The following is a 17,867-nucleotide window of genomic DNA, read 5'->3' on the forward strand; positions in this document are numbered from 1 at the left end:
GCCAGCCACAAGCTGCACAGACGAAGGACAACGGGTAACAAATACTTGTGACTCGCAGTTCTGGAAGCCGAGCAGTCCACTAGCAAGTCCCTCACAGCAAACAACGCAGAGAGGGTTCCTGATCCAAAGTCACTTGGCACATAAGAGGGAAAACTGGGCTAAAAGTCTACATCAAAAACGAAAATCTAGTCACCGGCCTATAAGACCACAGCCCTTCTTCAGGGTCCTGAAGCCCACCCAGTTCCACTCCCCAGTTTCTGAAGAGAATTGAATTCCAATGGACCCCAAGAACCAAAGCCTCAAAGCTAGCGCCCAACAGCCCTGCTGGCTTGGAGCCTCCACCTCTCTACCCAGCATTGGCTCTTTGAATAGCATGATGCTCTAATTCCAGAGTCCTCTGTCACTATCTCGGCGGCATAGCAGTGACTCTGCTCTGAGACGGCTCAGAGGCGGGATGTTCCGTAGAACAAGCGTGATTCACTCCTGTTCATTTTCCGTGTCCCCCAGGATGGGTTAAGCTGCATTCTCATCTGGGGACTGAGTGATTCCCCAGCCCTCCTACCAGCAGCTGTTCAGGAACATGACACTCCCCTCCGAAGTAAGGATCCATGCTCTCACTGTGCAAACCAGTGCCCGGCAACCTGAGGTCTTCAGTTTCCCTTCAGCCTCAGAGCACTGAGGAGATCCAGAAGGATTTGCATGGAAACTCCCCCGAGAGTAAGAGAGGGGATTCTGCACTAACAGTCCAGAGCCCTCCTGGCTGTTTAGACGCAGGCCGTAGTAGAGCATAGAGATCAGAAGCAGATGGGGTCAGATGTCTGGTCTGGAAAACCTCCCCGGCCCTCAAAGAGGGTGGCGGGGAATGAGAGTACCTGGGCCCGGGTAGGCAACTGGCTTGTCTTCCCTTCATGCATCTGTATAAACTGCACTCTCATCCCTGACCACCTCTCTGTCCGTCTTATTTCTTCCTCTAAGACTGCTTCAGAGACACCCTGAAGCTCGCCGTCCATCTGTGAGCTAGAAGGTGAGGTTAAGGAAAGGGCTTAGCAGACCTGGCTCAGGAAGACCTGGTTTCCATGTGGGTTCCTCATCCTTCCTTGCTGGCTGGTCAGTCAGACCCTTTAGAACTTCACTTCCAAATCTTTGCAAAGTGACAGAAATGAGGCCCTAACCCACCAGATTTCCATGAGGCTATTGGAAACACCGACAGGGCAATCCAGCACATAAGGAGATGGTCTGCAAAGGCTTAGCACTCTCTCCGTGTGTCATTTTAACAGCACCTTGTGTGTGGCATTCTTTCGGGACCAATCCGCCACACACTTTACTGTGTTTTGCGGTGTCTCCCTCAGTGAGCAGCAAGTTCCGGGGCGGAGTCAGCTCCGCGAACCCTGAGATCTCCGAAGGAAGACAGTTACGCACACCACACTTCATCCCTCTTCCTGAGAGATGGCCCATGGCCCAAACAAGCAAGCATGTATGTGGATGGGCACGACACCCATCGAGAGAGAGAGAGGTGCCGTCTCATCCCAATACCTCCTCACCTGGGGTCACAGTACGGATGTGGTCTTCAAACCAATTCCCGTCCACTAAGAGCGAACAGATGGGCCTCACTCTCACCTGCAGGGGGCAGTCCAGATAGGCTAAGTTTGGGGGCCTGAGCTGATCTCCATTGATCAGAAGCTCCATAGGCACCTATAGACTTTGATCTCCTTAAGATGAAGGAAATCTTCACTAAGAGCATAACTTGGCAAAATCAGTCTTTTTTCCTGGCTTTGTTCAAGCCCCATCATAAGAAGGGTCGCTGCTGGCCCCCAGCTAAGGCCCCTGTCTCTATTCTTTCCTATATCTACCTGTTCTCACCAGTATGGCAAAAATGACCCTAAAATACAAACCAGACCCACTCAGGCCTCAGCTTAGAATCCTTCAGAACCTTCCCTTAGCCAGTAGAATAAAATCTAAACTTCTTCCCCAACCCACAGTGTCCCAGCCAGCCTGGCCCCTGCCTGCCACCCCACAGCCATGCCGACCTTTCGGTTGCCCAGACGCCCGGGGCAGCTTCCCATTTGGGGCCTTTGCACATGCTGCCCTTTATCCGCAGGACGCTGCCTGCCACCTCTTAACCCAGCCTGCTCCGAGGTGGCCAGCTCCCTCTGAGTCTGCCATCTTGCTTAAATGTCACCCGTTGGAGAGGTCCTACACGTGCTCTGTTCTAAGGAGGTTACCCTGTCTCGGCGACTCCTGTCACTTCTCCCACCAGCGTCTGTCACCCCTGCGGGCTGGTGTGTGCAGGAGTGTTTGCATCTCCAGCAACTGTTGGAAAATGGCATCCCGCATTTGGAATCTGACGTTCTATCCATTCAGTTGTGCATTTAGAGGACTCCCCAGTCCCTCCTCTGTTCCTCCTCCTCCTGCTCCTCCTGCCCCTCCCCTTCCTCTCAGCCTCACAGATATGAAACTTTCGGCTATGTGTGATCATCAGATTAGCTAGGCTGAACAAAGCAAACATGGCCTTGGTCCTCATGTATGCTACTAATTAAGGCTAGGTCTTCTCTGGCCATGCCAGGCCCTCCGCCATAACTGCCTCCTCCAGGACATGGGGGCAGTGTCAAAGGATATGAATGACAACATCTGGCCTGAGAGATAATACTGTGGTAACTCCAGTTCACGTCCTACTCACCCTTCGTCTAGACTATGAGATTAAAGCGAGCTCTGATTTATAATCAAGTTGAAACCTCATAAACTTAGAGAGATTGCTGAGAAGCGGATCCAAGAAGTGTGCAAAGAAGACAACTAGCAAAGGAGCAGCAGAACCGAGTTATCTGTCTGTTCACACCTGGGGACCTTAGTCAAGAAGACGTTTGTCCTCTGTAACATAATCAGTGTAGCCGTTTCCAATAGAAATCCCACTGGCATTGGTTTTGGAGCTTGGTACCGTAGAGTTGATCTGACAGAGTAAGTTGGAGACGGAACCTGAGCACACTGGGGCAGGGGGTTGAGGGGGACCTCTCTGTGTTAGGATACCAAAATATGAGGGGAACTGCAAGGGAAAATAGTACAATTTGGAGTTTTTTCAGCATGCTCTTGCTTTCTTTTCTTCTTCTTTTTAAAGGAATCTCTTTTTTATTGTGCGAGCGTGCCGTCCATGCGTACAATGTATTTTGATCAAATTCTCCCTGTTCCCTCCCTTCCGGTTCCGCACCTCCTGACATTGCTTCTCCTTCCCAACTTCCTGTGCTGAGTTGTCATTGTTGTTGTTGTTGTAGTTTTGTTGTTGTTTTGTTGTTTTGTTGTTGTTGTTTTGTTGTTGTTGTTGTTGTTTTAATCGACTTAGTTCACTTAGCAGTGCTTATGTATGAAAGTTGGCTGCTGCTCCTCAACTAGGGGTCGGTCTTCATGAGCGCCCCATCCATGGCCAAGCCCTGTACAGGTCTTGGACACAGACTCATGGCTCCTGTGAGTTCATACGTGCAGGGGCACACTCATCCTCAGCAAAGAGTGTCCCTGACACTTGTGGCTCTTACTGTCACCCCAAGAGGTTTAAGCATTTTCAAAAAGAAAAGTAAAGTGTTACATTTATTTATTTTTGTTTGCATAGCTGCACGTGTGCTGCGGCATGCATGCAGAGACACCTTACAGGGATTGGCTCTCTCTCTACCCTCAAACTCGGGGATTGAACCCAGGTCCTCAGGTTTGGCAGCAAGCGCCCTGACCCACTGAGCATCTTGCCAGTCCTGTGACCAGGATTTTTAAATCGTGGTAGAAAAGTCGAGGCCCTGTATACTTACTGGAAAAGATAAGTGTGTTCAAGTTACTTCTTACTGCAATGGGTTCCATAAACAAAATTTAAAGTGAGAAAAGGTACCAGCCACTAGCACATAATACTAGCATCGAAAAATATAATCCCACAACAGGAACCAATTTAGGTAGAAGTAACAAAGAGCTTGGTGGGCAAACAGAATTTTTAACGATAAGTAGCCCAATTAAGAAGATGGATAAAGAATATGAAGAGATAAAAATGTCCCAGAACTGTGTGTGCAGAGTTTCAACGTTATGTAAAACACTAAATTATCTAAATTCAAAATACCAGTGAGGTTCCATTTTCGTCTAGCAGATGGGAGGGTATTTTAATGCAGAATATATTTGCGACACTATAATAGCTGGTGTGTTGAAGAGGGGGAGTTTTCAGAGAATAGTACGGTCCGATGCTGTTTGGAGGGAACTGAGAATGATGGAGTCACAGGAGAGGATAATTTTACAACCTTCATTAGAGGGAAAACTTAGATACTCTACTCCCCTCCCCCGCCCCATCCAAACTATTATTTCTATAAGTCTGCCAAGACATTAACAGAGTGAGAAAAGGTCCACCAATATAGGTGTGTTTCTTACAGTTTAATGAGAAATTGGGACTAGATTGTCCATTTCTATAGGAAAAAAAATTAAGTAGGTATATATGCCCATAATGTATCATTAAAGAAAAAAAGTGACCTAAAACCAGGGCCAGGGGTCTGACTCAGTAGATAGAGTGCTCTCCTAGCATGAATGAAGTCACAGGTTCAATCCGGGCACCGCACAAAAGTGGGTGTGGTAGACACCTGTTGCCCCAGCACTTCAGAGGCAAGAAGATCAGAAATTCAAAGTCACTCTTGGCTACATAGTGAATTCAACTCAGTCTCTCTCTCTCTCTCTCTCTCTCTCTCTCTCTCTCTCTCTCTCAAAAGGTGGAGGGGATAAGAAAATAGGGAAGAGAAGATTAAATCCATGCTGGGGAAAACTGTATGAGTACGTGCACACTGCGAAAAGTCTAGAAGGATTTGTGCTAATAGTACGTGGAAAGGATAGGAGGGTCAGCTGATTGTATGAGAGACCTCAAATTTTTCAAAGCATCTCATGCTGTTTGCCTCTTCTGCCTTGTGTGTGCCTCGTTTTTATAATTTAAACAGATATATTTTTTAACATGACTGCAACAAGTGATGAGAAAAAAAAACGATGTCAGTAGAGAGCAGTGCCACCTATGTGATGTCTGGGGTTTCGTGCATAATACTAATGAACCAGGGTTGGCTCAGTAGTTGTGACAAGACTGCTGCAGGTGTAGGTGGTGGAACTGGGCTCAGGTCCACAGGAATCCTCTTAATTGTCCCTGACACTTTTCCAAAGCCTCAGTGTATCCCCAAAGTGAACGGGAATGGACACATAGAGTCATACCGCCCAAGTTTGTAGCCATAGTAACCTCAGCTACCAAACCCTTTTTGGTCTGAAATAAATCGAGGTTCCTACCGGGCTGAGAGCTTGAAGTGACATGTGCCTCCCCATATAGACTGCGACTCTGGTATGGCCAGTACCACTTTGCAGAGATCCCCTAAAGTGTCTGTAGCTAACAGCTCTAGCACTCCACTCAGAGATACCCAGTTACTGGCTTACCCTAGCTCCCCTGCAGCTGGCCAGCCACTGAGAGACCCCGTAGTTCTCCTTACCTAACCATTTTTTTTAAAAAATTGCGTGTGCGTATGTGTGCGCACACACGCACGCACGCATGCACCCATGTCCGTATACCATAGCACATGCAGAGGCCAGAAGAGAATCTGCATCCACCATAAGGGTTCCAGAAATGGAGCTTGGGTCTTCAGGCATGGTGGCAAGCATCTTTATCGGCTCAGCCTATCTCACCAGCCTCCTTGACGTTTTAAAAGAATCATATCCTTTCTTGCTCCCTCTCAATCTAGAATTACTAGGATTTATACTCTGGTGCTTGGTCTGATGGCTGTGGTGAGTTACGAGGGGGGGATGGAGTGTGGCCATGCCCACATCCACCAAATGCATACCCTCTCACCCTTGTCCCCACTACTGGCAGCTCCAGTGGATGGAGACAGCCAGCCGGAAGCGTGATGATGCTTCCAGACGAGGCCTCTCCTCCTCCCTGTAAATCTTCCAAGGCTGTGATGACCGACGTCTCCTGATGGGAAGTTCTTGGGAGAAAACGGTAGGACCTGGAGTGACCGCCTGTCTCTTCTCTCTGTCCAGGCTCCACTTCCTTGTGTTTGACACAGAAGAGGTCCACGACGTGCTACGCATCTGGGACGGACCTGTGGAAAGCGGGGTTCTCCTCAAGGAGCTGAGCGGCTCGATGCTGCCCAAGGACCTGCACAGCACCTTCAATTCAGTCGTCCTGCAGTTCAGCACGGACTTCTTCACCAGCAAGCAAGGCTTCGCCATTCAGTTCTCAGGTGTGTGCTTGCCCACTGCCAGCGCCCCCATCCCCTCCCACCTTCCATTGCTCTATCCTTGGAAAGACATTGCCGTCTGCCCTGTATCTGGCTCGTGGTTTATTCAAATATCTGTGCTGAGGGGCCAAGGAAATAGCTCAGGAAGTAGGAAGCAACATGTTTGCCACGCAAGCACGAGGACGTAAGTTGGAGCCCCAGAATCTGTTTGTTTGTTTGTTTTCTTTTTTTTTAAAACCAGGTAAGTTAGCATATAGTTGTAGTTCCAGCAGGATACCTGGGACACGCTGGCCAGCTGACCTAGACTAGTTAGCATATTTCAAGCCAATGAGAGGCTCTGTCTCAAAACAAACAAACAAACAAAAGATGGAGAGAGTCTTCAGAACAATACATGCATAATGTTAGAGGTTAGCCTGTGGCCTCCACATGTACATGTGTTCCCTCCACCCACCCCACCATACACACACACAGTGTATATGCATGTGCCCCTGAGTGCTCATAAAAATATTTTCATGCAAGCCCAGCTTACTTGGGTAGGGAAAGCCAGCAGATTGGGAGATGTTCAGGTCCTAAGAATTACATGAGTGGAGAGTGCTGCCAAGGGCACTGTGACCATCAAGGAAAATGTTCTAGAAAAGGTGTTAGCTACACTCATGCCTGAAGGATGAATAGAAGTAGCTGAGGAATATCTCAAGGATGGAGTGGTCAGGCCGTGGACAGATACTAGCAGGCTGGACCCCAGACTCTGTGGACCTTGAGTAGGGTGGGGAGGGGAATAAGACATCTCGGGTGCAAAGAAAATTGAGAGAGAAGAGTGGGTAGGTTCTGGAGGTAGGATGTGGTCCCTTGGCATGAATGGAGGGATGTCGAGGAAGACACAGGGCAGAGTGCTTTGTATAGGGCTCAATTCTGAAAGTGGCCATGCTTCTTTTTTGAGTGCAGGTCTTGGAAAGGACTGCAAGCCAAGCGTGAGAGTGATCTCAGTAATCGCTATTTAATTAAGTGTGCACAGCAGTGACCGGTTATGGAACTACATGACAAAGAGCTGCCCCAAATTGTCAATATTCAAATGCCCGGGTTCTGAGTTGGCCGATCTTCGCAGAACTCAGAATCGCCTGGCTTTCTCTTCTGTCTCTCAGCTTCCTGAGCAACTGCGGCTGAGGGAGTTCTGTATTCATGGATTCAACCAATCCTAGAGCAAAATATTCTCTCTCTCTCTCTCTCTCTCTCTCTCTCTCTCTCTCTCTCTCTCTCTCTCTCTGTGTGTGTGTGTGGTGGAATCACGTCTGTACTGGATATATACAGATTTTTTTTCTTATAATTATTCCCAATCAATATTCTATAATAGCTATCTGCATATTATATATTAAATATTAGAAGTAATCTACAGATGATTTAATATACACCAGGGATGACGTGGGCAATATGCACCATTTTTACACAAGGGACTTAAGCACCGTGGATTTGAGTATTCATGGCTGTGAGGATGCCTGGAACAAGTCCCTCCAGGATACTGAGGGACCCTGGACTTAGTAACTTGTCCCCACAGCATATGTGCAGTCTTCTGGCTTGGCACTTCCAGTCTATTCCCGAAGCTCCATGGAATATTAATTGGTACTGGAAAAAAATAAGTGTGCGTGATCCAGCCATGTTGGAAAGAGGCTTGGTGGAGGCAAAGCTGAGCAGGTTACCTGTAATGCTAATGTGGCGTCTGAGAGCATTTCAAATGCTCACACCCTATGCTCACACCCTATGCTCACACCCTATGCTCACACCCTATGCTCACCCCCTCGTAAACTCCAAGCACGTCTGTTAAGTCACACTTTCCAAATGTAGTTGACCACGAGTGACTTTTGTTGAGGCCGTCTCAGGAGACTGGCATTTCAGGGAGCAAGAGTTAGCAGTTGCTGGAATGAGCAATGGAAGCAAGGGAAGAATCCCAGCATACGGAGGGGAGAATGTGGAAGACTCCCGGGCACTCTCTTAGGGAAGGAGCAACACGAATGATTAAAGCACACGGGCATGTTCTCTGACTGTGCCCACGCTGACAGAAATGGCTTAAAACAAAATTGACCAAAAAGAAAAAGAAAAAAGAAAAGAAGAAAAGGGAAAAAAAAAGGGTCCAGGATTGCAGATGAGTATCCCACAGATCCCCATCATCCAAACTCCTCTGCGTCCTCATTGTAGCCACACAGGGTGGTCCCCAGGCACTCTGCTGTGTGAACCACCTAAGGCTCACTCCGGCAGCTTTATCATGCATTGCCCAGGCCCAGCTCCCAGGAGTCACTCTTCAAGATTTGTCTCCAAAGCTGTTGCTTCCTACTCTCCCTATTCTGAATAAGTCTCTGCAGCCTCCAGCACCCCCAAGCATCTCCCTTCTGTTTCTCTAGCACCAGCCAATACCAGCCCTCCTGCCTATCTTGAGTGGCATCTTCTTGCCATCACACATCTCTCTTAAAGTATGAAGGCCAGGCCAGACCTCTCAGGCTCCCTGGAGTCCATGTGTACAGCAGGTGTTGCCACACATGAAGTCATGAGCACACAGAAGGAGTGCGGGGATCAGGGGGTCCATGATACCCAGGGTTTCCCTAGGCAACCTTACACTGATCAGAGTAATCACAGCTACCTAGCCCAGGCTCCAGAAAGGCCATGACAGCCTGGCCCCTGTGCTCTGAGTACGCCGGAGGTTCAAGAAAGGTCACCTTTTCTGTTTCTGTCATCGGTTAGCAAATACCAGGACTCCTCCTGGGAGAGGGGATGGCTTAACCACACGTGAACCTGGTAGTGCATGTTTGATGAGGGATTGGGCGGAAATGCCAGGGACGATTAGCACAAGCTTGACTTTATTAAGTAAACAAGACTGTGCAACAGCTAACATCCTGTCAGTACCAGGAGGATAGAGCCTTTTTCCCTGAAGGCTTTGGCAAGCCGCTCAAATCTAGGAGCATTCGAGAGAGAATATGAGACCCGCAAGAGGTGAGTGGGCAGCATGAGCTCAGCCATCTACGGAGCGGGCAGCAGCTAAGCTCCCCACTAGATCATCTCTTAAGAGTTTCCACAGAAGCATGATGCCACAGACCCTATTGTTTATCCACGCCGCGGACGCAGGCTCTTGTGGTTTCTCACACAAGGTCATAGAGTTAATAAGTAGCAGAGTCTGGACTGAAACCCATGTGCCCAAGCTTCCCAAACCTGGTGCTCAATCATCGCCTTTCGGCTGCCTACCATATAAATAACCTTTCTGAGTGCGGCCAGAACCGAAAGCTGTTTTTCTCCCAGGGATTCATTTACATGTGTACAGCACCCCGTGACACTGGGGATGAAAGCTAAGTCTGTTTTTTTTTTTTAATTGGCAAGGCAGAAGGTAATTCTTATTTGACTTTCTAAATAAGTCCAGCCAGTGTCAAACGGTGATGATCTGTTCATTCATTCATTCATTTATCCAGCAAATATTTACTAAGCACCGTCTGGGGCTGAGTCCCGAGGACCCTGGGGATAGAGTGATGAGCAGAATTGTCTGCGTTGGCAGAGAATGCCAGAATGACAGACAAGGAGGATGCAAACAAGTAAATTAGCAAGATTGTTACAGATTGCGCTGGGATAAGAACAGAACAGGATACTCTGATGGAAACCAGAGGAGAGGGTTAAGGGTGAGCCCAGAAAGGGGGTGAAGGAGGCTGTGTAAAAAGTAGTGTGGAGCTGGCATAGCAGACTTGCTGCAGAGTCATTCCAGACAGACAGAAGAAGCACAAGGTCCTGTGACGAGGAGGGGGGAGGGGCATGGGCAAACTATGTGGGGAGATGCTTAGGACCGTGGCTGGAGCATAGCGATGGAGCATCGTTTAAAGTGAATAAAAACAAGGGACGGTTTTAGCATCCTCAAAAGGGGAGGGCTTGAGATAGGATGGCAGCCAGGCCTGGCACAAGGATATGATCCTGGGCCACCCAAGAGACTGAGGCCTTGGGAGGTCAAGTTCAAGGACTGTCTGCACAGTTTAGTAAGATCCTGTCTAAAAATGTAAAATTCAAAACAAGGTCGTGCGTGGTAAAGTATTTGCCTAGCATGGAGAAGCCAGAGGTTTAGCTCTCAGATCATTTTCTCAAAAGGGAAAGGGGAGGCAGAAAAGCAGAAAGGCGGGAGGGACAACAAAGGGAGGGAGACATAAAAAAGAAAAAAGAAAAGAAAGTGAGATAGACACCACATAGCAGGCTTGGAAGGGTTTTCAGCCTCTGTGGTCCATGTGGCTTGTTACAATTCATTTCCTTCCTTCAAAGCAGGAAAGCAGGATACCATGTAAACAAATGGCCATTGCTTTATTTGTGGAAAGAAGTGCAGAGGCAGATTTGCCTATGGGATGTAGTTTGTCAGACGCTGTGTTTGGTGTCATGGAATCAAAAGTAGCATCCCATGCAGTCACAGATCTTTTATTGAATGATGTTGCTGATAGGCTCCCGGGGCCGCCACTCCTTGGCCATTGCCACTGACGTATTTCTGGTGACAAGATAGAACCGGTGCATCCCCCCCCCCCGCCCCCGGGGGATTGAAGGCATAGACAGTCCAGAATCTTTTGGAGGCTTCATGCTTTTGTATAAAAGCCAATGTGAATTGTATACTCTGGGTCACAGTATATCCTTTGGTTGGAGTATAAAGTAAAAGTCTCCCAATTGGGGAGTAGGGAGCTGTAGGTAAATAACAGGATCTCCAGAAAATTCCTGCCCCTGGCATCTGCAGCCCAAATGCTACAGGGACAGGTCCTGCCCTCTACTCAGGGTTGGGGAGGCAGCTAAGCTATGATGGCTACCTCAGTTCTTCCTCTGCCCTTGCCCATGCCCACTGTCACCTCCCTGCCTCTGCCACCAGCAGTGGCAGCAGCACCATTCTCCTTGGCCCATTTGCTCAACCGCGCCCACCAGGGATTGGTCCAGTGGTGATGGTGATGCCGTGCCACCACATTGGTTGAATTTCCTTGGGTCACACTCCCTTCCTCACCCAGTCCTTTACTCCTGCGTTCCTTCCTTCCACCCTTCCGTTCCCTGCTTGCTCCATAAACCATTAGACTGAGTTAGGCACCAGTTCACAAACAGCTCCTCCGTTGTCGAGCCCCGACCCCATTTTTTCACATGCATGTATGTTACTTGTATGACGTGCATGCATAAATGTGTCTTCACACATATAATGTGCGTGTATGTCTGGCTTGGCGTGCATGCATAAATGTGTCTTCACACATATAATGTGCATGTATGTCTGGCTTGGCGTGCATGCATAAATGTGTCTTCACACATATATGTGCATGTATGTCTGGCTTGGCGTGCATGCATAAATGTGTCTTCACACATATAATGTGCGTGCATGTCTGGCTTGGCGTGGAGGCCAGGGTTTGATTTTCTGTGTCTTCAGGATCACGCTACATTTTACTTGCTGAGAATCTCCCTTGCACCCAAGGCATCCAAATTCAGCCACTGTAGCTAGTCAACGTGTCTCAGAGATCCCTTGATCCACTTCCCAAGTACTGGGACTCTAGGCCAGCTGCCATGGCCACACGGCTTTCCCAAGGGCTCTCTGTGCTCTCGCCCCCAAGTCACCTGTCCAGCCCCCATTCTGAGTTTTTAATATAGACCTCCCTCTTAGGTTAATTTTGAGCTCAGCTCTGCCACTGGCTACAAATATCTGATGTTTTCTTAAACATGGGGCAGGTCTAAAGGGTCCGTGGCTATTTTTACATAGGGAGAGAACTGTTCTCAGCAGACTCCTGTGACCCTAATGGGCAATCCTAGCAGGCCAACCCCAAACCCTTCCCAAACTCTTTTGCTTAGATCTGTGGCGTTTAAACTTTATTCCCCCAGTTAAGACTGATCACGGGTATTAGAGAGCAAAGCTTTGTCTGTGAAACAATGGTAGTATTTGTGAACGTAATTCAATTCAGCACTTATAACAATACAACCAAGCTTTTAAAGTATACCTCCAGCTAGATCAATTGTTCTCAACTTTCCCAATGCTGCGGCTCTTTAATTTAGCTCCTCATGTTGTAGTGACCCCCAACCAAAAGTATTTTGTTGCTGTCTCATAACTGTAACTTTGCTACGGTTATGAACCATAACGTAAGTATCTGATATGCAGGGTATCTGATGTGCGACCCAAGGGGGTCGCGACCCACAGGTTGAGAACCCCTGTGCCAGTTGCCCACTGGTCACAGTGAGGTCGTTGGTCCAGCGGTGATGGTGATATAAATGGGTCGGGGTGGTGGATACAGTGACATGGCTCCACCATAGTGGTCACTGTCAACAGCAGTGATAATCAGCGGAGCTGATGAGGTGTGAGCCTGGCCGTCAGGCTGCCAGACACTGAGTCAGCTCCACCCCCTCTTCTGTTCTCTTGCCTCAGTGTCCACAGCAACCTCCTGCAACGACCCTGGAGTCCCACAGAATGGGAGTCGGAGCGGCGACAGCTGGGAAGCCGGTGACACCACAGTGTTCCAGTGCGACCCGGGCTATGCTCTGCAGGGAAGCGCAGAGATCAGCTGTGTGAAGATCCAGAATAGATTCTTCTGGCAGCCCAGCCCGCCCACGTGCATTGGTACGGAGCAGCGTCGGGCTTCTGCTCCAGTCTTGGGGTTCTGGGCACCAGGCTCTTCTACTCAGCAGGCAGCTGCCTTCTGAGCCTGGGGCCCGGAGAACGGTACAGGAGAATGACACAGAAAACCCAGCTTTCTACACACACTCATGCAAACATGCATACACAGTCACGGACATACACAGAGAGACACGGGTAGACAAACAGACATGCTCACACACACACACACAAATACACATACATCCAATGCATGCACCCATGTACATCTAATGATCTTTCAAAGATGATCTCAAAGAATTCTGAGCCAGGCAGAGTTGTCCTCTTGTCTCCAGCCCATTGTCTAGGTTGGATGAGTCATCCCGGGTCAGAAGACCAGCAGATTCCAGGGGCAAAGAAAAGACACTTTTCTCCCTCTTTTAGGGAATTGCTGACTGCCTGGATCAGGGTTCCTGATATCTACCCTTTGTCTTAAAATCTCCCCATTCAACAGATGAAGGGTAAATAATAATAATAATAATAATAATAATAATAAGGCTCAAGGTCACATTGCTTATAAAGGAAGGGGCTCCATAATCCTCCCCCACCTCAGCTACTTGAGACAGGTAGGTAGGGGGATTTGAAGGCAGAAGTAGAAAAGTGAGGCAGAGGCAGTAAGGTAAGGCAGGAAGAAGGTCACTAGCCACCAGGTGCTCACATGCCCCAAGTATTCACATGCCCCAGGTGCTCACATGCCCCAGGTGTACCACATGCCCCAGGTGTACCACATGCCCCAGGTGCACTACATGCCCCAGGTGTGCCACATGCCCCAGGTGCTCACATGCCCCAGGTGCTCACATACCCCAGGTGTACCACATGCTCCAGGTGCACTATATGCCCTAGGTGTACCACATGCCCCAGGTGCACCATATGCCCTAGGTGTACCACATGCCCCAGGTGCTCACATACCCCAGGTGCACCACATGCCCCAGGTGCTCACATGGCCCAGGTGTACCACATGCCCCAGGTGTACCACATGCCCCAGGTGCTCACATGCCCCAGGTGCTCACATGCTCGTGGCTCTTCTTCTCCCTGTGTGAAATGATGAACTCAGTTGTGGCTGTGCCCATGGCTAGTGGACACCAAAGAGCAGCGAAACCAGCTGGGCGTTGGTGGTGTCTGCTTTTAATCCCAGCACTCAGGCAGAGGCAGGCAAATCCCATTTAAGTTTTTGGCCAACCTGATCTGTAGGATGGTCAGGCCTATGTATACAAAGAAACCCTGTGTCAAAAAAGGGAAGGGGAGGGGGACGATGGCCAATGAGTCCGAACATGTGCTGGGCTCACACTAGATGTTTGCTTAGATAACCCCATTTAGCTTTTCCCTGCAGCCCTCTGAATTTAGCACCATTCCCTCATTATAGCTACAGAAACCAAAATAGACAAATTTGGATATCTTGTCCTAAATTGCAAAGCTAAGAAACTCAAGAGCCAAAATTCCCCCCCACGCCAGGCTGAGCACAAAACCCCTGCTTTCCCACCACCGATATGCCTCCCTGCTAAAGACAGACTTAGGGGACATCCTGAGACCCCTCACAGCTGTGTTCACCCTGGAAGTTTTCACAGTAAGGGCCACCCTGATATCTGAGACCTGGTCCTGCCTTGCCCCAGCTCTGGGATCTGGTGCCGAAAGCAAGACATGGAGTCCAGTTCCTTGATAGAAATGGGGTTGGCTCACAAACCAGGGACCCTAGAACTAGCTCAGTGTTGTGAAGAAGCAGGGTGTGCAGGCAATCAGACCCAAGTACAGGCTGAGGATCTGCTATTCACTGGAGAAATTGTTCAAGTCTTAGCCTGTGAGGGAAAATATAAATTTCCTTGGTGGCATTCTAGAGAGAGAGACAAGATACCCGATGGCCTTCTTTGTTGGTATTTCAAATCCGTGGGCCCCCTCTCCTAGAGCCAGAATCCCATGACGGGGGTCGAGGGTGGGGAAAGGTTCTGCTGAGAAGCATCCAGAGGCCTCTGTGCCCCCTTTCAGTGTCCTCTGTCCCACAAGGCTGCGACCCTTTTAATATACTTTCCAGAAGAGCATGTCCTGCACCAGCACCCTGAGAAGGGCTGGGCTGGGCTGGGCTGACAGGCTACAGCTGGGCACTGAGCAGGCCAGTGAGGTTAATTCAGCTTTCAGAGCACACTCTTCCGCACATGGCCTCAGGGAGTGTGCCTCCTCTCACAAACAGATTGGAAATCCCAGTGATGAGCCCCTCGTTTCCAGCTCCTTGGCAGCCTGCCACGAGTAGAGCTCGCTGGCCTTGATGGCCCTGCCTTACAGGAGAGAAACAAAGAAAGGAAGCAAATATTTGTCCAATGTTGTCTGTGATGGATGCCAGCCTAGCTAGCCCCGATCCCAGTCAGCACATGAGCTTCGAGCTCTGGTAGGGTCTGAGTCTGGCTTCTCCACGAGGGGTGCCGTGGGGTCACCTGCGGCAAAAGCCATGTCAAAGCTGAGATGTGAAATCCTGACCCTCCCCTCCGGGGCTGCCTTCGGACCCAGCAGAAGAGCAATGGGGGGGATTTTAGGAACACCTACACTCACCCTGCATACAGAAGTCTGAGAGAGACTCCTGACCTAAGCTGGCAGAGAGCAATTGAAGCCAGAATCCTGACCCAGAATCGTGACATAACGGAGAATAACCCCCACACACCCAGGCTGGGACACCGCCTTTCTACATTCCAGACTGACTCTGGCAAACCCACTCCCTGCGATAGGACGTCACAGCCCAGATTTGTGGCTCTAATCAGCTGCCCCCTGCACAACCCTGTGCTCAGGTGGATGTTCAGTAAAAGAGAACAAACAGTGGGGGGTCAGCTAAGGGAAACTCCATCATACCTGGGCTTCTCCTGTGAGCCTAGAGTGGGCTACACTGTTCTCTCCCAGGACCACTTGCGTTTTGGAGGTCATCCTATACTCCTTCAGAGGAGGAGATAGACTCGGGAGCCAGGAAGTTCAGACTTGGGTCTTAAAGTGACAAGGTGAATTACTTCACCTCTCTGGGCCTCAGTTTCCCCACTGTGTACAGCCCAAGAGAGCAGTCTCCATCCTCGCCCTCAGCTCGCTGCACTGTCAGACTGCACGACGGAACACTTCATCTGAGGCCACACGTCCTGCCCACATGGACTCAACATGGTTCACAGGATGTGTCTTTCCATGGAAAAAGATGCTCTGTTCATGAGTCTTCCAGGCTAACACTCACCTATACTAGGGCCTCTGTGGTCTCGATGGGGACTTTAGCTTTTTTTCTCAACAATGTGTCCACAAGCAACGCAACAGCTCATCTCTGGTACAAGCCAGGAGCTATTTCTTTGGCCAACCCTTTGACCCTCCGCTACACCCTTTGGTCCCCTCCCCAACCATAGTGCCCGTCTTGGATATGCTGGTCACCTCTTCCAGCCCCCTGCACTCTAACTGGCCCACCATCCACTGTTGATTCTGACAGTGCCCCTGGTTTCCAAATGAAGCCATTGCCCACTGTCCACCAGCATTCTGCCCTTGACTCTTTATGCACCCAGCATCTGTCCTTTTCAGCGCCCTGTACCACAGCCCTGCCCAGGATGCAGTGAGGTGCCTGAGACCTGTAGAGGATGAAGGAGGCCCCTGGGAAAATAGCTTGCTAGATCCCTGGCCACCCTCCCCTCCCCCTCTGTTGAGAAGTCCACCAGCACAGGAGAGGGTGGCCACTGTGGACTCATGAGGGACCGCACCATATCGGTCCTGACGAGGTGCGTACTCATCCTTAGGCGAGGAGTGAGGCTGGAAGGCATCTGGGATCCAAGCAGATGCCAGCAGAACTGGCAGCCAAGATGACCAACCGTGCTTGGCAGGCAAACATGGTGGTGCTTTCCACTCCCCGTGATATCCCACACAAGGAAGACGCAGTGAATACCCAGGAGGCTTTCCTGGATTCATAAGACAGTGGGAAGATGTCACGTATTTAGTATGACTGAAAGACAATAGTAATGCCATTTTGACCGTGAGACCTCCCCACTAAGCATCATAGACACCCCCTAAGGGAGACGTCACCTCCTTTTAAGACAAAAGGAAAATATGCAGGTTAGGTAATTTCCCTAAAGTCACGGCCAGGAAGAACCAGTTTTTTGCTTTTGTTTTGTTTTAAGATAATTTACTGAGAGCTGAAGGTTCCACTCAGTTGATAGAGTGCTTGCCTGGGCATGCACAGAGCCCTGGTGCAGTCCCCGGCATCATGTCAAATGAGGAATGATAACACCTGAAACTCCAACACTTGGGAGGTAGAGGCAGGAAGATTAGGAATTCAGAATCATCTTTCACTAGGTGGCAAATTAGAGACCAATCTTGGCTACACAAGGCCCGGTCTCAACAACAATAATGGGGTTTTTATTTGTTTGCTTGTTTGTTTGTTTTTTACTGAGGTGAAACGTGCAGAGTAAAAAAATAGCCGACTTTTAAGTGGACCAAAGAAAGGGGACAGATTTTTCCTTGCCTTTTCCTCTCCTCAGCTCCTTGTGGGGGAGACCTAACTGGACCATCAGGAGTCATTCTGTCACCAAACTACCCAGAACCCTACCCACCAGGCAAGGAGTGTGACTGGAAAGTGACCGTCTCTCCAGACTACGTCATCGCCCTGGTATTTAACACGTATGTACCTTTCCCGGGGCGGGACACCAGGGGTTTTGAGACCTTGGGGGTTGAGGACCTGGGTGGCCAGGTGAGTCCTCAAAGGTGTGTGGCAGAGTTCTCGGGTCCAATGGTAAAAGAGGTGGAGATGGGAAGGGGTTCCAGCACCCATCGGCCCTCTTCTCCGCCCTGGGCTGTGTCTGCAGTGCCCTCGCAATAATTTCGGAAGCAGCTAACATTCTCTCTCTCCTACTTTCACAGCTGCTAATCACAAAGGAGCCCTAACCCGGGTCTCCGTGTCCCACCACAGTGCATGGCCCTCTCCCCAGTGTCTCACCACAGTGCATGGCTCTCTCCCCAGTGCCTCACCCCATCCTGGTCTCCATCCCGGTGTTTTGCCATTCTCCCCGACCTTTCCACCTAACCCGTGTACTCCCCTCCACTCC

The 17,867-nt window shown here is 49.6% G+C and overlaps 1 protein-coding gene across 3 annotated transcripts in view; it reads left to right on the forward strand.

The window, feature by feature from the left end:
- Positions 1-17,867, forward strand: part of Csmd2 (CUB and Sushi multiple domains 2) — a 569,250-nt gene that overhangs the window by 437,367 nt on the left and 114,016 nt on the right. For all 3 annotated transcript variants that reach the window (XM_087548710.1, XM_087548711.1, NM_001446899.1), the window contains 3 exon segments: positions 6,019-6,221; positions 12,601-12,792; positions 17,304-17,442. In XM_087548710.1, coding sequence (XP_087404836.1) covers positions 6,019-6,221; positions 12,601-12,792; positions 17,304-17,442 — 534 coding nt within the window.

This window comes from Rattus norvegicus, chromosome 5, assembly GCF_021556685.1.
Source record: "Rattus norvegicus strain SHRSP/BbbUtx chromosome 5, alternate assembly SHRSP_T2T, whole genome shotgun sequence".
Classification (NCBI taxonomy): domain Eukaryota; kingdom Metazoa; phylum Chordata; class Mammalia; order Rodentia; family Muridae; genus Rattus; species Rattus norvegicus.